This window comes from Hypanus sabinus, chromosome 29, assembly GCF_030144855.1.
Source record: "Hypanus sabinus isolate sHypSab1 chromosome 29, sHypSab1.hap1, whole genome shotgun sequence".
NCBI lineage: Eukaryota > Metazoa > Chordata > Chondrichthyes > Myliobatiformes > Dasyatidae > Hypanus > Hypanus sabinus.
This window is the reverse complement of record NC_082734.1, coordinates 26,929,017-26,949,087: the sequence shown is the minus strand read 5'-3', so window position 1 is coordinate 26,949,087 and position 20,071 is coordinate 26,929,017. Positions and strand designations below refer to the sequence as shown.

Here is a 20,071-nt window from a genome sequence, read left to right as displayed (position 1 = left end):
ACTGAGGAAACACTGCTTAAAAGGTGGAGGAAACAACACACACCAATTCCTGGTAAAGGCATGGTAACTTCTCCTGGAAAATGCAGTGAGTGGAGGTTATTTACACATAAATTATGTGTAAATTCAGTTTCAGTCACTTAAAGCAGAGTGTCACTAAGTTCGATTGACAGGAAATTACGCAAACATCTTCAGTCTAACAGGCTAAAGTACGGTCACAAAATGCATTCTTTAAACAGGATTTGATGTATTGTCTCTGTACAGTACTTGGCCTTACACAAAAGAAACACTAGTGCCTTTTTCACTGTTTAAATAATATATTACTTTATTAGGCAATAAATTAGACTGCAGCTATATGAAACGATTATGGAAACATTTAAGACTTCAGCTGCGTATAATATACATCAGTGCATATTATGTCAGTACAGTAGTAAGGTTACAGTACATTTAAGATTTACAGACATCCCTCGTTTCCAGTTAGCACACACGATATGTTCAAGGTATACAACAATATTCCACAAGGTTGTGTTAGGAATGACCCCGTATCTAGCTGGCTTTCAGCCGAAATACTGGTGACATATAACATGTGTTTCTATAGGGGAAGAGGGAGGGGAAGGTGTTGCACACACTGTACAAGGACTATTGTCAGTAGAGACAAATGGTTTGCCAAATATCAGCTAATTTAAAGATTCCACACTGATCGGACACTGTGACCGCCCAGCACTGCTCAGCACATTTATTTGCTCTTTTTTGATAAGTTACTTTATGTTCAGGAGTACCTGACAATTAATCCCACTCATCCCAAATGAAGAACCGTGGAAGCTGAAAGCCCTCAGTAAAACTGAAACATTCAGGTCAGACAGCTCGTGGAGATAGAAAAAGTTAATGCTCAAAGTCACCAAGCAATGAAACCTTTCACAGACCTGCCGAGGAGTTTTGTTTATTTATGACTGATCCCACTTACCTTGTGGGAAGAGGGACAAACAACAAGATGTTCTGCAACAAGCACACTGTTTAGCTCCTTGCACTTAGGGATCCACGCCAGCGGGCAACGGAGAGCTTTCAGAGACCTACGAGCACGTTGCTCAGTTTAGTTACGAGGAAGGACTGAGTAGCCTTGGGTTGTGTGCTTTGGAACAGGAGATGCTGAAGGGAGATTTAACTGAGGTATATAAAATTATGTGAGGTTTTGACAGTGAACAGCAAGAACCTATTTCACTTACATGAGCAGTCAGTAACCAGTAGGCATAGATTTAGGGTATTGGGGAGGATCAGAGTATAACTGAAGAAGCTAACAGACAATCCAAAGTGGAACGTGGATCAAGAACTGACAGCCTGAAAGGGTGACAGAGTCAAACACCCTCACAACATTCACGAAGTATCAAAGTGAGCACATGAAGATTATAATCTACAGTCTGAAAGCCAGGAGTGGGATTAGTCTCATCAAGATGCAATGAGGCTTCCACCCGCTACATGCTTTGATAATTCTTTCCCCTATATAAATACTTGTATTTATTTCCTCCTGATGGAGGTACGCTTGTGTGAAGAACCATCTCTGCTGGTACCATTGCTGCCTGTCTTTTGTCAGTTTCGGTTACCAATAACTAAGGTTAGGGTTATAAATTGCAAACAGCAATCTACAAGTGTTGGACAGCCAGTGAGTCACGGACCTCCTCTGGTTGTCTTTCCATCAAGCATTTTACAGAAATTAGTTCTACATGTTTCCTCTTTGTTAACTTTGTTACTGGCTCAACACCTTCTAGATCCAGGTAAAGAATATCTGTGGATGTATGTTCCTAGGGTTGCTTAATGGCCAATGGAGCCAAGGCACAACTCGGTGTAGCACTGAAGCACAGAGAGCTGAAGGTTCTGGGCGGTGGTCAGTAGTCTGTGCCAAGCAAACTGCTTATAGCCATGGATCAGTCGGGAGCATTCCCTGGATTCTTGTGACACTGTCATCTACTGGAGGCGTGCAATGCAAAGATACTGATTGGGCTGTTATAGTATGCTTCCAGTCAAAAGCTGTGCCCTGTGTAAACAACCGCTTGGTGAAGTATCGGAGGGGTGAATGGGACAGCATTAAATCACATTCGGGATGAGAGGGAAAGGCTGCAGAGTGCCGGGGGGGGGGGGGGGGCCAAATTTTGAAAGAGACCACAGTCTTGACAAATCAAGTGGGATCTCCTGCCCATCCTTAATACAAACTCACAAGTTTCAAAAACTAAAGTCCTATGAGAACGTGAAGAGACATCTCCCATGGCAAGTGCAAACCTATGGAAGACTTTAGTGTTTTTGAAGTGAAAGATAACCGTCGCAGAGTCCTGTCTAAAATACACTTTTTTTGTTTTGTGTTCTTTCTTGTAAAAACTGTGAATAATTTATATTTATGTTTTCTTGTGAACGCTGCTTCTTTGATGTTATGTGCTTGTGGTGTTGCTACTAATAAGTATCTCATTGCAGATGACAATAAACTTTGTTTAACCTCATCTCGTCACTCACAGATCTGTAATGACAATGCGGTTCAGACATGATATGATTGTCATGTCATGAGTGACGGGGGGGCGGGGCTGAGGCTTTCAGTCTTCTGTTACAAATTAGCCCACCTCACTATCAGTTGGCCCCATCTCCAATATGGTACCTAGGGGTTGTGCTCCTGGACTGGTCATCTTGAGGCCCGAGCGAACAACACAGACATAACTTATTATCCCATCATGACACTTCATACATCGGAGTTCAGTTAACTTAAATACTGTAAGTCTGAAAGAAGTAAAGATAGTGACTACTAAAGTCACATGACCATAGCCATGACTGGACATCTGCCTTCCATGGCCAGTTTGGACTAAACGTGTAAAGTGAAAGCCCTAACTAGCCATGGGCACGGAGGGATAATCAATAAATGCAGACCATGGTCGCAACACCCATATCCCAGAGACCAAATTAAAAAAGACTAGGCTATATTACAGAGAAATACAATTAAAAACATCTTAACATTGGAAAAAATACTGAGAACAATGAGCAAACTAAGTTTATAGTAAATAGGGCAGACAAAGAGAATAGGAGGGAAATGGAGAACGGAAAGTTAAAATTGTGCTCCGATTAAAACCACGTTTCACATATTTCTGATTTTTGATATCCAATTAGTTTATATAACAAGGTTAAGATTAATTCAGGCTGCTCAAATTGAGAACTAAATTAAACAGCTCTTTAAAAGTGTCAGTAATAAGGGTTAGAATCCAAAAGGTAGTTTGATCTAAGAATACGGCGTGTTAAAGAATTGGTCAGGTCATTTCTAGAGTTTCACAAGTCAGCATGTGTTTTTACAAGGACACTGTTCCCACCAGCAGGGGTGTAAGAATGCTGATCAAATCTCTCATTCCCATTCCACGGCAACTAGCTAGCAGAGTAGAATCCAATTAATGAAGGCAGTGAACAAGGCCGGAGACAGGAGTGAAAATTATGCAATCAGTACAGGGAGATTATGCCTAGTGGGAAAGTTCAACAGCTGGGGCTCCTTCCTCTCGAAAAGAGGAAATTACAGGAAAGATTATGAAGGATTTTGATGATGGCTTATATATTGATCAAGCCAGAAAGCCGTAAGTTTTCAAACAGGAAATAAAAGAGGAACTTCACCGAGAAGGTAAGACCGAGTGAATAGTCAGACACATTTTCACAAGGTGAGAAATTTCCAATACAAGGGAGCATAATTTTAAGATAAATGGAGGAAAATATCGGGGGCAAAGTCAGAGGTAATTTTAGAGAGTGATGGATGTATAGAAAGCTCTGCAGGGGTGGTGGCAGAGGCAGATACATCAGGGCATTTAATAAACTTAGACGGGCACATGGATGATAGAAAAATAGAGGGCTAAGCAGGAGAGAAGGGATAGATTGATCTTAAAGTGAGTTAAAAGTCGGCACAATATCGGGAGCCGAAGCGCCTGTATTCTGCTGTAATGCTCCACATTCTCATTTGAATAGTATATGCCAAGAAGGCCCACCAGCCAACTTTACTTCCTGAGAAAGCTGAAGAAATTTGAAAAAAAAAGCTGAAAAATCACCCTCTTCTACCTTAAGTGGTATTACTCCCTACATTTAATCAAACAACCTTGTCACTAATTACAGGTTAAATCTGTTGCCGTCCCCTGAGCTGGCCAACGGCTATAAGGATATCAACCACTGAACTGAAACACTGAGCATTACAGTCAGCAGCCAGGTGAGAGGCATTACTGCTGTAGTACTACTGAGCTTTCAGTAACCACCTCAAATGGCAGTCAGTCAAAAGGGCCTGTAACAAAGTGGCCAATACTGCTTTTGTGACATGACTGTACCAGTAAGGAATTTACACACAGTACTGGTGGGAGCTTTAAATACTGCACCCCCAAAGGATGCACAAATAAAATGAGGCGGTTCATGTCTTTGCCATAACATAGAAAATCAAGCAATACAGTGGGGGAGGGGTGCTAAACACCATCAAAAATAGCTACAGTTAGCTAAAGACTTCAATATGTGTAACTAGTAACCAGAACCCTGTCTGCAAAGCTAGGTCAAATCCAAAGCTCTGAGACAAGCTATGAAGGCGTCACCAACTGCTCAGAAGGAGCTGGGCTCTCATCAGCACGATTCGTTTTCAGGTAAACTGCAGTCAGTTGTGCACACAGAGCCAAAAATAATTCATGCTATTGTACAACTCCTCACTAGATATTTCTTCCCGGAAGTGGTGGGGGGGGGGGGGAGATGGGGAATGAGAGGAAGGGGTGGGGGGAGACTGGATTCTCTAATGAACCGGTCCATTCCCAATAGGACATGATTTGTAATCAACTCCAGTTGTCTTGGCATTGAAAGCTTTCCACAAATAGTTGTAATTCCCTTCAGAATTCCTAATTATTACAATAATGCCACTGCAATCTCAATAGGAAACACATTTCGGATAACTAGGTCTCATTCAGATTTTCCTGACACGATCTAAGTAAGCACTGCCAGTTTTAGACTGAGAACATGAAACCTCAAGCTGCATAAACATAGATGAACCACTTGCTTGTTAAGTAGAACTGTCCTTAAAATATAGACGTTAAAAGTAAACATTCACTCCTATTCCTAAACAAATCTTTAATCCAGCTAAATACCTTTGCTAGTGGAATTCCTATAGATGGGTGAATAAGTTATGGAGTTGGGGTGATACTTCAGGCCTCAATATGAAAGAACCTATTCATCATGGTAAAGTGGGAGATGATCAAAATCATATTGGTCAATTAATGGGTACATTTTTCACAGCGGGAGATTTTAGATCTTTATAAACTCATGAAACTTAAAGAGGTATCACCTTCAATGAGAATTGTCCTTCATCTTTGGCCAATTACACCTCTAGGTGCCCCTAATCCCACCAGCTTCCCCCAATACGTGCTGACAGTTAATCATGAAAAGATGATACCCTTGCAGAGTTTGGTTAAGCTCATTGTTTCTCGTGGTCAGACCTACAGTGTGGGGTCTCTTGGCACTCGGCTATACGCACAACAGCTGTATCACATGCTTGTACCATGCCCACCTCTGGAAACAGGAGATCGGAACAGCTATCCTCTGGACTCCAAGGACCTGATACAGAGAATGAAAAGTAAAAAAACTGTGCACTGTAACTTGGGATAACACTTTTACCCTTCAAAAATTACATCTATAACCAGAAAAGTATAAACACATCCCACTCTATAGATTTAGGATATTATAATTTAAAAATAAGTCACTGCCCCGTACATCAATATTATTCTACACATTATATGAATGGTACTTCTCATCAGAGTTCAATCCCAGTTTACAAGCATCACAGAAGTGGTTATTGTTCATAACGGAGCTCTGTACCTGACCCCAGTCCTCGGGGCAGACTAAACAAATCTGCTTTGTTTCCTGTCAATTTGTTTCTGATATCAGTTCAGGTACTTTTCTCAGGTCAGGGTGACTTATTTAGTATTAACACCTGTCCTCTATTCTTGATCAAAATTTCAATCTCAAACACATCATCTGCAGAATTAAGATGAAGAAAGAAAATGCCGGAAACACTGAGCAAACACACTTGGGAGTATTGTGTTCAGTTCCGCCTGCCTCATTAAAGGAAGGATGTGGAAGCTTTACCAGGATGCTGCCTGGATTAGAGAGCGTGCCTTATGAGGACAGTCTGAGTGAGCTATGTTTTATTCATCTTTGGAGCAAAGGAGAATGAGAGGTAACTTGACAGAGGTATAGAGTGGATGGCCAGCGAGTTTTTCCCAGGGTAGACATCACTAATACGACGGGCATAATTTTAAGGTGACTGGAGGAGGAGTTTGGGGGGGGGGGGTGGGCGAAAGGTAAGATTTTTACACAGTGTGGCGAGTATGTGGAATGACCAGCATGGTCATAGAGGCAGATACATAAGAGACATTTAAGATGCTCCTAGATAGGAACATGGATGATAAAAACATAGAGGGCTATGTGGGAGGGAAGGGTTAGATTGACCTTAGAGTAGGTTAAATGATCAAATTAACATCTTGGGCTGAAGGGCTGGACTGTGCTGCGATGTCCTATGCTCCAAGTTCTATGTCCTCTGTTCTAAATCAGACAGCTTCTGTGGAGAGAAGCAGAGCTTACGAGGGGCCTCGGACCTGAAACGCCACCTCCACCCCTCTCCTGTAAGGGGACGTGAATTAAACTGCGAACCAAACACTGGGCGTTTCCCAGAGAGCCGTGAGCCTTGAGACTGCTGACTCTCAGCGTGGCTGCTAGGAGGAGCCGGTGCAGTTCCTGGCAGGAACAGAGGTCAGAGACCAAGACCTGAGCACTGACTTCCATACGGATGTTAGCAAATCAGAACAGAGAACAGTACAGCACGGGAACAACCCACTTGGCCCACCATGATGTGCTGAGCTAGTTTATTCGCCTGGATGAGTTTCAATCTGTCACTGGACTACATGGGTGCAGAGATGTTTGGAGAGAGAGGTGGTGGTGGAGGAGGAGGAAGAGGAGGGAGGAAGCATCTAGTCCTAGCAGTCCACTGTTGGGCAGTGTTGATGGACCAGCTCCCTACCTGCCCACCATTTCTGTATGTTTATACGAAGATTTACACCAACTTTTTTGTGATTGTGCCTCGCATGTCACGAGGCCAACATTACCCGGTGAACTTCTGACCAAAGCCTTCTGCCATCCTGAGACCTACGAGTAGCTGGTGTGCTGCTGCCTACGCCGGGCAGTCCTCATCTTCTCAAAGCGAGCCTCCATTTCCTCCAGCACTTTGGGCGTGTACCGCACCACCAACTTCACCGTGCCTTGGGCTGCTTTCAACAACTCCACAGCTTTCTCATGCTGCTCCCCTTCCACACTCTAAAGTACAGAGAGGCAACGAGACGGACAGAAGTAACAGGTAAGTGTCAGTAATACAACAGAACGAAACGTACATTCCCCCTCCAGGCTCTGGGTATGGAGGGGCAACTAGACAACTGGGCAAAGTCAGTAATATGCAGAATGAAACAGTAATGTCCCTACTCCTACAATGTTTCTCTTCACCACACTCCTTCTGATGGTCCACATTCACATAGTGAGACTAGGCAAGGGAATACATGACGTATACTGACCAAGACCAGCCATTCAGTTACTGCTGACATTTATACACCACACTTCCCTCATTTAAACCTGGCTAGTAAACTAACCTGTAATAACACACACTAAAATGCTGGAGGAACTCAGCACTCGGGCAGCATCTCTGGAAATGAATAATCAGTCGATGTTTCGGGCCAAAACCCTTCTTAAGGACAGGAAAGGAAGGGGGTGAAGCCAGAATAAAAGGTGTGGGGGGGGGGGGGTTGAGTAAAAGTTTAAAAGTTTGTTAAATTCCTTAGCTGTAGATCCAGTAAAACACTCCATCGAGACCCTCTGCAGAGCTAATCTACAGCACCACTTTATCTACAGTATATTTTACGAAAAATGCAAAGTAGAATAAAGATCAGAGAGTTAGTAAAATGCAGATTTACTGTGAAAAGGGACCACTGATCCCCATCCATCCCATTTACACAATTGGTGAGCAAGGTGTCTGCCTCCTGGTGGTATTAGTGGGGCAGCAGACAAGTGTTATCACAGTTTTGCTCTTTAGCCATGGCCTCAATGTTGGAAAAATAACTAAAATGGTAAAATGTGGACATAGCAAACACAAATATTTAAATGGCATGCTTCTAAAAAGTTAATTATAAAGGTAAGTATAACCTGTACCCTGTGGCTTATCATGTCCAAATTACCAACTCAGGTCACCAAATCAAGTATTTAAATACTAAACACAGTGTTACCTGTCCCGTGAGCATGATATAATTGTCTCATGATATTGGTATGATGTAAATGTTTCCTGATAGTGGGTGATGTGATGTCACGTGATGGCATGTTCCAGTCGGTATAAAAGGAAAGACCGTAGTTTGTTGCGTCGTTGTTTTGTTGGGGAGTCACAGTCGGTGGTTATGTAATCGTAGTGGAGAGAGCGTGAAGAATTACCAGCTTCATGCGAAGCCAAAGAATTGGGTAGAAATCAACGGCGTTCCGTGTGTCTCGAAGTGATTGATGTGAATTGTGGCACACACTTTTGGTTAACCCCTGCATGGTCTCGGGTGTGTGCTGACCACCTCCAGCAAAAGGTCAGTTACTTTGAGAAATCTTATTCTTTGGGAACTCTTTGGAAGAGGCATTTCTCGGCTGGGATCTGCGTTAACAGTTTTGTCTTTGAATCGCTCATTGCTGGTTCGGGAAGTCTCTCCTCTCACTTACTTTATGAATCATATGCACTTATTAAACTACCACCTTAAAACTGTCCTTGAGCAAGATTTGTTAAGAACTGTCTCTAAGTTTGACGATTTGATAACTATAGACACATAGCACTGTTAACTTCCGTTTAAGTTAGTCGTTTGGTTACTTTTCGATGTTTTTGAGTAGAGGTTCAAAAATTTTGTTGCTTATTTATAAAAACCCGACTCAATTTCATATCTATTGCTGCTGGTGCGTAACAACAGAGTATTAAACTCTGGTGGTGCCCAAAAGAGAAGCGACTGTTTACATAAAGACTCATGACGAGGGACAATACCTTCTCCCCAAAGGGGCAGTGGGTGTACAGTATGCAGGGTGTAGAGTGATAGACTAGTGGACAGTCAAGGCTACGGAGAGAGACTAGGATGGTGGAGGCTGGAATTGGAATGACCCTGGTCTCACTGAGGTCAAGTCCTGCTCCTGTATCTTTTGTTTCCACCAGATTCCCAATTGAGAGAAGGCCCATCACTCTGAAACCCAACAGACAAAGATATGAACAGGATTTATAACAACCTTTGTAAAAGGTGAGAGACAGCCATTCCTGGTGTGTGGGTCTATAACTGGGTCCATATGACCAGGCATAACACTATGGAAAAGAGTAAAGAGCCAATGTTTGGCCTGAAACGTTGACTGTTTACTCTTTTCCATAGATGCTGCCTGGCCTGCTGAGTTCCTCCACCATTTTGTGTGAGTTGCTTCGATCTCCAGCAACTGCAGATTTTCTCTCGTTTGTGATACGACTAATTCTAATCAGGTGGCATGGTAGTGTAATGGCTAGCACAATGTGTTACAGTGCCAGCAACTGGGGTTCAATTCCGGCCACTATCTGTAGGAGGCTTGTAGGGAGTTTTTCCCTGTGACTGCGTGGGTTTCCTTCAGGTGCTCCAGTTTCTCTCACATTCCCAAGACAAATGGGCATGCTAGGTGACACTTGCAGAATATCCCCAGCACATCCTTGGACCACGTTGTCCACTGGCACAAATTATGCATTTCACTGTATGGCCATAAGAGACAGAGTCAGAATTAGGCTACTTGGCCCATCATATCATCGCTGCTGATCCACTTTCCCTCTCAATGTTTCGATTTTTCAATGTACATGTGACAAATAAAGACAATCTTTAACCTCTGGTTGGGCAACCGCCTCGGCAGTCTTCGAGCTGGAACAAGCTCCACTTGGGAGTAACTTCGTGCACTTCTGAGCACTTCACCTCAAAAGGAAAAGGCGCACTGTATATTCACTAAGCCAGATCTAGTGAACACAAGAACTTTACTCGTATCTAAGCTGAAAAGAAGACTGAATTCTGCGGGCAAGTTATATAGCCACAGTTTTATTTCCTCTGGGGTAAGAGTAAGCTGATTGATGCTTGAAGGTGTGCAATTGGGTGATCGAGAGGAATGATTTTCACTGGAGTGGAGGACAAAGTTTAATAGAAAAGCCAGATTGCTCAGAGTTGGCTGAGGAAGAACTTTGTTGGACAGAGATGGGTGGGAATCTACAACTCTCAATCGCTAAAGTTTGATGAGGTTGGGGGTGACCTGAAAACTTTGACCGCAGACTGATAGAATTCTGTTTAGCAATGGGTTAATGAATATGGGAGAAGGGATTGAGAATGCACACCTGATTGGACTACAGGATCAACACACAAGATGCTGCAGGAACTCAGGCAGCATCTCTGGAGGGAACTGGACAGATGACTTTTTTGGAACTGATGGGTGGATGATATACCTCATCCTTCTACCGACGCTGCCCAACTTGCTGTGAGGTGCTCCAGCATTTTGTGTGTTGCTCCACGCTCCAGCATCTGAGGTCTCTCATGTCTCTGCTGAACGACAGATCAGCCTCTGAAAACTTTCATGGCACCCTATAACATTCAAGCATTTTTCTGAGAAACAGTGGAAAAGCCGGTGCTTCAAAACATATCGCCCACTCACATATATCAGTCTAAGCTCTATGACATTAGCACCCACCACTCCATTTACTGAGAGAAGCTGATCGCCACGTTTAAGTCCTCCATGTCTATCTGCCACTCCACCGGGAATAATTCGGGATATGTAGATGGGGGAGTTCTGTTCCTTCCCACCCATTATGTTGAAGCCAAGTCCCTCTTCTGTCTTCGGAAGTTCCACAACGCGAGGGTGTGCGTGGCCCTCGCTGGCTGCAAAAGCCGCCACTGTTGCCTGCATTCGGGGGAAGGGGGGGGGGAGGAAGGTAATCATTACGGCTGGAAGATTTCTCTCTGACAAGAAAGACAAACTTGCCATTATATTTGCAGTGTGTTTGCACAAAATGTGGTGGGTAACTTGTGCACAGAGAGATCCCAAAAGCAACTCAGATATGACCACAAGCTGCAAGATGTGCTACAGAAATACACGTTTCCCTTGGGATATGTACAAGCAGCTATAACTTATTCATCAACTAATCGTTACCTTGGCTGTTGCGTGAGCTTTTATCTCAGGGCTGCCACTGATGTCGAGCGTTTCGTAAAGCTGTTCATACACCTGGAATGAGAAACATGCAGCCTATTACCTGCGCTTCTCCCTGGCTTTACACCCCTCTGGACCTAACCAAATGTCAAAACCTGGGACAAAGCAAAACTAAAGAAAGAAAAGAAAGAGAAACGGCAGCCAGAGAAAATTCCCCAAGCACATGTGCTGATGCTAATCCTGGGTTTGTCAAAAAACTATTTCAAGTCCACCCATGCAACCAGACACTCCAGTTCCCTTCCTTATGCCGTTCGAGTGTCTGTGGATTCCAGCAGCAAACGGGAAACTACAGTAATCCAGATGCCTCTGTAATAAAGCAATCACATATTACCCTCTATCATCAGTGAACTGCACTCTGCTCTTCAGAAATTAACGGAATAGACTAATAACTATAATCACCCAAGAACAATGGATGTTCACTAGTGGGTTATAAGCTAATACCAACATATCTCTTGTAGCATCGTCATGGTATAATTATAACAACAGGACTACTAATCAAGAGTTAGCTTCACAAGACTCGACAAAAAATTACTAGTAGGTCTCCCATGGAGGTGCATGCGGAATGAAGATTGGATTTAGAGTTTAGATGAAGCAGAGCTGGATGAAAAATAGTCACTGAAAGCCTGACCTTATCTAGAGTTGTTTCTTTCATTATAAGCTCTAACATTTATAAATGATGTTATGAACATACAGATGCATTGTGCATGAGGGGTGGCCCGGCAGAGCCCCTACTGGATGGAGGGATGCACTGCAGCATGACAGATCCCATCTCAATGCAGGATTTTGAAGACAGACGAGGAAGCTATGAATGGTGGGCTCGTATCAGAAATGTAAAGAGGAAACTGATCAGGTTTTTTGGATGGTGAGGTTGTGATGGTATGAAATGAGCAGGAGAAACAGAGATCTAGGCTCAATGCGTCACCACTGATGACAGAGTGAGTTCCAACACCATTCCATTCCAAACATAAATAGTGAAACTGGAAGATTATCAACATTTTCCCCAATGTGACGTGATAAATTAGACAGACCATACAACAAAAATCTCCAATTAACCTGTCTGTGCCAGATCTATAATTCTTTTCCCAACCTGGTATCATCAGTACAACTTTCCAATTCAACTTAATCTCAATAAAAACTTCAAACTTTTCTCAACTATTCCTGGGGCACAACATTCCACATTATAACCATGTACTGTGTAAAATTTTAAAGCTTCATAACCTATGGTGCAGGAGGGAGGGCTTCAGGTTTGTAGATAATTGGGCTTTGTTCCAGGGAAGGTGGGATCTGTTCCGAAGGGACGGTTTACACCTGAACTGGAGCGGTACTAACATTCTTGTAGGGAAGTTTGCTAGTGCTTCTTGGGGGGGGGGGGGGGTTTAAACTAAATTTGCAGGGGGCGGGGATCCAGAATGTGAGGGAGGATAGCGAGAGGAAGAACAAAGGACAGGTGGGGACTACATGGTTCCGGAATATTAAGTGTGTAGTAGAGAAAGGTGAGGCGGAACAAGTGATAAGGAGGACACATGTACAGAGGGATGGTCTGACGGAACATGGAGTTAAATGTGTTGAAAGAATAAGTAAATTTAGGAAGGACAACAAAATTCTAGGGTCATATAGCCCGATGGGAGTTCGGGGAGCTGGGTTAAGCACAATAGGCAGCGATTCAAACAGAGGAGAAATGGGTTAAAAATTCTATATCTGAATGCACGGTGTCAGAAATAAGGCAGATGAGCTTGAAGCCCAGGAGCGAATGGGTAACTATGATGTAGTTGAGATAACGGAGACATGGCTGCAGGGAGATCAGACCTGGGTAATGAATGTACAAGGGTATACGTGCTATCGTAGGGACAGAAATGTGGGCAGAGGAGGTGGGGTGGCCCTATTGGTGAGGAATGAGATTCAGTCCTTTGCAAGGGGGGACTTAGGGTCAGGAGAAGTAGAATCTGTGTGGATAGAACTGAGGAACAGTAAGGGCAAAAGGACCCAAATGGGTGTTGTCTACAGGCCACCAAACTGTAGCATGGATATTGGGTGCAAGTTGAATAGGGAGTTAACATTGGCATGTGGCAAAGGTAATGTCGCAGTAGTTATGGGGGATTTCAACATGCAGGTGAACTGGGAGAATCAGGTTGGTGCTGGATATCAGGATAGGGAGTTTGTAGAGTGCCTACGGGATGCATTCTTGGAACAGCTTGTACGAGAGCCGACCAGGGACAAGATTATTCTGGATTTAGTGTTATGTAATGAACAGGATTTGATAAGCGATCTCGCAGTAAAGGAGCCATTAGGAGGTAGTGATCACAATATGATAAGCTTTTATCTGCAATTTGAGAAGGATAAGGGCAGCTTGGAGGTGTCAGTGTTGCAGATGAACAGGGGAAACTATGGAGCCATGAGGGAGGAGCTGGCCAAAGTTGACTGGACAGATAGCCTAGCAGAAAAGACAGTGGAATAACAATGGCAGGTATTCTTGGGAATAATGCAAAAGGTGCAAAATCAGTTCATCCCCCAGAGAAGGAAGGATTCAAAAGGGGGAAAGGGGCCACAGTGGTTGACAAAGGAAGTTAGAGATTGCATAGCATTAAAAAAAGGAAATATGATAGAGCTAAGGTGAGTGGGAGGACAGATGATTGAGAAATTTGTAAGGAACAACAGAACTTAGCTAAAAAGACAATACGGGGAGAAAAAATGAGGTACAAACGCAAGCTAGCTAGGAATACAAAGGAAGATAGCAAAAGCTTTTTTAGGTATGTAAAGAGAAAGAAGATAGTTAAGAACAATGTTGGGCCCTTGAAGAATGAATTGGGTGAAATTGTTATGGGAAACAGAGAAACGGCAGAAGAATTTAATGAGTACTTTAGATCTGTCTTCACTAGGGAAGACACAAGCAATCTCCCAGATGTATGGATGGGCCAAGGACATAGGGTAACAGAGGAAATGAAACAGATTGACATTCGGAAGGAAACGGTGATAAGAAGACTGATGGGACCCTGAAGGATGACAAATCCCTAGGTCCAGATGGTCTGCATCCTAGGGTACTAAAGGAGGTGACCCTGGAAATTGCGGATGCATTGGTAATCATTTTCCAATGTTCCTTAGATTCAGGATCAGTGTCTGAGGATTGGAGAATGGCTAATGTTATCCCACTTGTTAAAAAAGGAGTGAGGGAGAAAACAGAGAACTATCGACCTGTCAGCCTGACATCGATGGTAGGAAAGATGCTGGAGTCCATTATTAAGGATGAAATAGTGGCATATCTAGATAGCAGTGATAGGATTGGGCCGAGCCAGCATGGATTTACCAAGGGTAAATCATGCTTGACTAATCTGTTGGAGTTTTTCGAGGATGTAACCAGGAAGTTAGACGGGGGAGATCCAGTGGATGTAGTGTACCTCGATTTTCAGAAGGCATTTGATAAGGTCCCACATAGAAGATTGGTGGGTAAAATCAAAGCTCAGGGCATCAGGGGGAAGGCACTGACATGGATAGAAAACTGGTTGGCAGATAGAAAGCAAATGGTAGCGGTGAATGGGTGTTTCTTGGAATGGCAGGTGGTGACTAGTGGGGTGCCACAGGACTCGGTATTGGGACCACAGCTGTTTAGCATTTACGTTAACAATTTGGATGAAGACATAAAAAAATAACATCAGCAAATTTGCTGATGATACTAAGCTGGGTGGCAGTGTGACATATGATGAGGATGTTAGGAGAATTCAGGGTGACTTGGATAGGCTGGGTGAGTGGGCAGATACTTGGCAGATGACGTTTAATGTGAATAAGTGTGAGGTTATCCACTTTGGGAGTAAGAACAGGATGGCAGATTATTATCTGAACGGTGTAGAGTTGGTTAAGGGAGAAATACAAAGAGATCTAGGAGTCCTTGTTCATCAGTCACTGAAGGTGAATGAGCAAGTGCAGCAGGCAGTGAAGAGGGCTAATGGAATGTTGGCCTTTATTACAAAGGGAATTGAGTACAAGAGCAAGGAAATCCTCTTGCATTTGTACAGAGCCCTGGTGAGACCACACCTGGAGTATTGTGTACAGTTTTGGTCTCCAGGGTTAAGGAAGGACATCCTGGCTGTAGAGGAAGTGCAGCGTAGATTCAGGAGGTTAATTCCTGGGATGTCTGGACTGTCTTACGCAGAGAGGTTAGAGAGACTGGGCTTGTACACGCTGGGATTAAGGAGATTGAGGGGGGATCTGATTGAAACGTATAAGATTATTAAGGGATTGGACAAGATAGAGGCAGGAAATATGTTCCGGATGCTGGAAGAGTCCAGTACCAGAGGGCATGGTTTGAGAATAAGGGGTAGGTCATTTAGGACAGAGTTCTAACTCTTCTCCCAGAGAGTTGTGGGGGTTTGGAATGCACTGCCTTGGAAGGTAGTGGAGGCCAATTCTCTGGATGCTTTCAAGAAGGAGCTAGATAGGTATCTTATGGATAGGGGAATCAAGGGATATGGGGACAAGGCAGGAACCGGGTATCGATAGTAATTGATCAGCCACAATCTCAAAATGGCGGTGCAGGCTCGAAGGGCCGAATGGTCTACTTCTGCACCTATTGTCTATTGTCTATTTTCATTGTTAATGGGACCTCAAAGTAAAATCTGCAAATGAGCTTCGGGGAAGGAAAGGAGAATTGGCGGAGGGCGCTCAGGAATTGGGGATACAGCATGGTATTCATGTCACGAGCACAGTGGGGCAACTGGGAACTGTCCCCTCAGATAGCAGAGCTTCAGGGAAGGAAATGGGAATTGGGGGAGGGCACCAGCAAAAGGGGAGGGTTATGAGATGATATTCACATCATGAGCGCAGAAGGGGGAGTCAGGAACTGGACACTGACCTCTCGAATAGCAGAGCAGAACTTGCTCTGAAGAACCCGCTGCAATGTCTGCAGTTTCTGAGGCGGGACATTGCCACTCCGCTGTAACTTCTCCAGGAGCTCGACAGCCCTAGCAACATCTGGAACACACAAGAGGGGGCATCAGGAGTCAGCCAGTTCTCCAGAGCACTCGGGCCCCGAGTCCCTCAAATTCCATGGTTCTTCCTTTCCGCTCCAACTCTTTCCCTCAACACTCGGCATGAGGCCCATCTTCTGCTCTTCCCTCATCTATTAGCATGACTTTCCTCCCTCCCTCACTATGTCACCAACTCCCAATCTCTCCTTCAACTTCCTCCCAACTCCAGAGAACGGCCCAGGCTCCTCAGGAAGCTACAGCAGCTTTCGGTGTACCACACGACACCTGTCTTCATAGAACTGCACTAGGTCTCACAAAAACTAGCTTGAAAATTAGCACAAGAGGCAGCCTGGTCAAACTATTAATTCCTGAATCAACAGCATAAAATCTTCAGCTCATTACACGTTGCTGCTTGTGGGAGATTCCTGGTTGCAGAGATTTCTATATGACAAACATAACTACACTGGCGGTAAAACTCTTAAAGATAAAGATTAGCTTTATTTGTCAGATGCACATCGAAACATTCAGCAAAGTACATCTTTTTGTGTCAAACAAATCGAATCAGCTGGGTACTCTAAGTGTTTCCAGCTCAAACACAGCATGGCCACAACTTACACGATTGAACACAAAATAATTGTTACTTTGGATCCAATGCAACATTAAAAAAACACAAAAGGTCAAGAACACAATAATAATAAAATATATATACATGGAATAGCTTATATACGTAGATTGATTGTATGTCAATAAAGTGACACTAGGCTGCACACAAGGTGACTGACGGAAAATAATACAGTGGTAGAGGAGTTAGTGGGTGGAGGTGTTGATCAGACTTATTACTTGAGGAAAGTTAACTGTTTTTAAGTCTGGTGGCCCTGGTGTGGATGCTACATAGCCTTCTCCCCAATGAGAGTCGGACAAACAGCCCATGACCAGGGTGTGTGACATTATTCATGATGTTACTGGCACCTTTCTCTATACATGTCCTTGATGGTGGGTAGGCTGGTGCCAGTGATGTGTTGGCAGTTTTGACTGCTTATTGTAAAGCCTTCCCGTCTGTCACAGTTTAGTTTCTGTATCATGCAGTGATGCAGCTTGTTAGGACACTCTGTACTGTGCATATGTAGATCGACATAAGAGTATGGATGTGCAAAGTCTAACCTCTTCTGTCTCTGCAGAAAGTAGAGGCATTGCTGAGTTTTCTAGACGGTGTAGGATGTGTTCTGGGACCGTGAGAGGTTTATGAGATGTGCTCTCCCAGGAGTTTGAAGCTGCTCGCAGCTTCCAATGCTGTGCCACCAATGTACAGTGAGTAGTGCCAGCTTTCCTGAAGTCAATAAACATTGGCTTTGCCTTACTGACATTAAAGAAGAGGTTATTTGCCTGGAACCGGGCCTTGAGCTCTTCTACCTCCTCTCTGTAGGCCATCACATCGTTGTTGGTGATGAGCCCCACTACAGCCCTGGGGGGGGGGGGGGAACGACACAAAGTTGAGGGCGATGGAGAGGAAGGAACAGCTGTGGGTCCTGACTATCTGAGGTCTATTGGTTATGACCCGTTGCACAATGGTGTATTGAGACTGACGAGTAGTAGTTTGTTCTCCAAAGTCAGTGAGACGATAGTGCTGAATGCTGAAATGAAATCCAGAAACAGCATTCTGACACGCGTGTCCTTGTTTTCTGAGTGTGTCGGGGTCAGGTGCATGGAAGATGCTATGGCATCTGTTAGAGAGTTATTTCGGTGAGTTTCCAATATGGCAGGAATGAAGTTTTTATAGGTGCCATTATCAGCCATTCAAAATACTTCATTATAATTGGCATCAGTGTCACTGGGCACCAGTTATTTAGTTCTGCAAGTGTAGAGTTCCTTGGTACAGGGATGTTGGTGACTGATTTGAAGCATGTGGGGACAGCAGCATGAAGGAGTGAAGAGTTGAAGATGTCTGATAAGATGTCAGTGAGATTGTGTACTCGGCCTGGGATGTTGTCTGACCCGGTCGCTTTACAGGGGTGGACTCTCTGCAGAGTCCTTCTCACGCCTGTCGCTGTTACAGACAGTGGCTGTTCACCTGGGAGTGGGGTAGCTTTCACAGCCAGTGTTACGTTGCATGCTTCGACGCGTGCATAAGTTGTTGAGAGCATCAGGGAGAGGGGCTGTCACTGGTACAGTCGACACCGTTTTCTGTGTGTAGTCAGTAATGGCCTTGATGCCCAGCCACATCATCAGCAGACAGGTACTCCTGGATTTCTTCTGTGTAGGCAGTCTTTGCCTTCTTCATGCCGAAGATGAGATTTCTTCTGGTTGCTCTGAGAGCTGTTCTGTCACCAGACTTGAAAGCAGTGTCCTGGGCTTTTGGTAGGGCTTGCACCTCCGTGTCCAGACAGGGCTTCTGGTAGGGCTGTGAGATGGCCGTTCTTCAGGTACCAACATCATTTATACACTTATGAATGACAGAGGGGCCACATTCCTCAAGCTCTGTGTTTTGTTGTGGCTCCTTGGACGTCTGTCAATTGACAGACTGTTATCAAAACAGTCCTGAGGTACAGAGATTGACTCATTAGACCGTACAGTGATGGTCCTCATGACTGGTTTCTGCGTTTTCAGCAGCGGTCAGTACACTAGGATTAACATTCTGGAGATGTGGTCAGAGAGGCCAAGATGAGGGTATAGACTGGGTTTGTAGGCTTAATCTTTGGAATGAGGGAGGAAACTGGAGCACCCAGAGGAAATCCACACAGTCACGAGGAGAACACTTTTCATATTCCACTCAGCCCATCCGGTCAGTGCCAGTTTTCAGAGCAATCCCTTTCCTACACGTTGCATGTAACATTCCCTCAATCTTGGCAAATGGGCAATTAGGACAGAGCATTAGGTCCTGGGGATAGGACAGGGCACCGAGAAATGGGAAAACAGGAGAGGACGATGAAAGGTCAGGAATGGGCAGGCCCAGCAGCAGTGAGGGATTTCGATACTGCATTAGAAATTGGGGGCCGGTAGGTTAATTAGTCATTGTAAGTTGACCCGTGATCAGGCTAGGGCTATATCAGGGGTTGCTGGGTGGCATGACTCAAAGATCTGGAGGGGCATATTCTGCGCTGTATCTTAATAAATAAGAAAATATTTAGGGTGAACCATTTCTCTTGGCAGGGACATCGATAAATGGGGAATGTGGACTTTAGGTCATTGGCTGAAGCATTAAAGGGGAAGAGAGGACATTTCACTCAGACAATATGGAGGCAAATTATAGAATCATAAAACACAGGAACAGACTACTCAGCCCTCCAAGCATTCATTTATGCTAATCCCATTTTGTTCTCCCCATCAACTCATCAACAGCTCCAGGTTTTACCACTCACTAACGCAGCAGCGACGATTACAGCAGCCAATCGATTCCTCACATGTCGTTGGGACATTGGAGAAATCCCCATTCAGTCACAGGGAGAACATACAAACTCCACGCAGGTAGTAGGAAAGATGAGGATTGAACCCAGAACTCTGGAACTGTAAACAACAGGTCTGCTAGTTGTACCACTGCACTGCCCTTTGTGTGTTCTGAGGCCAAGAAAGCTATTAAGCAAACGACTCCACCTTCTTCTTATAACGTCCAACAAAGGGACTGGAGGGAATAATTGTGAACCATAAAATAAAGGGGTTTATGTCGTATGAACAAAATATTAACCTGATAACAGTTGGTAGCAGGAGATTGATAAATGGTGCAGTACCTAAGATTCCACAACTGGAAGATTCTTTAAATGACTTGTGTCGGGTAAAATTTCAAAATTTGTAGATAATACCAAACTAAGCCATGTAATAAACAGTGAGAAAGGTAA

The 20,071-nt window shown here is 44.1% G+C and overlaps 1 protein-coding gene across 3 annotated transcripts in view; it reads right to left on the bottom strand.

Moving 5' to 3' along the window:
• Positions 1–215: 215 nt before the first annotated feature.
• LOC132383154 (protein lin-7 homolog B) overlaps positions 216–20,071 on the bottom strand; it is a 31,968-nt gene continuing 12,112 nt past the window's right edge. Inside the window, exons 2-6 of one of the 3 annotated variants that reach the window (XM_059954010.1) lie at positions 16,127–16,245; positions 11,227–11,298; positions 10,768–10,977; positions 7,131–7,338; positions 216–5,583 (exon numbers count right to left, since the gene is read on the bottom strand). In XM_059954010.1, coding sequence (XP_059809993.1) covers positions 7,171–7,338; positions 10,768–10,977; positions 11,227–11,298; positions 16,127–16,245 — 569 coding nt within the window. In that variant the 3' untranslated portion in view covers positions 216–5,583; positions 7,131–7,170. Of the gene's footprint in view, positions 5,584–7,130; positions 7,339–9,922; positions 10,008–10,767; positions 10,978–11,226; positions 11,299–16,126; positions 16,246–20,071 lie in introns of those variants that run through there. The other 2 variants (XM_059954009.1, XM_059954011.1) reach the window with 2 other exon arrangements.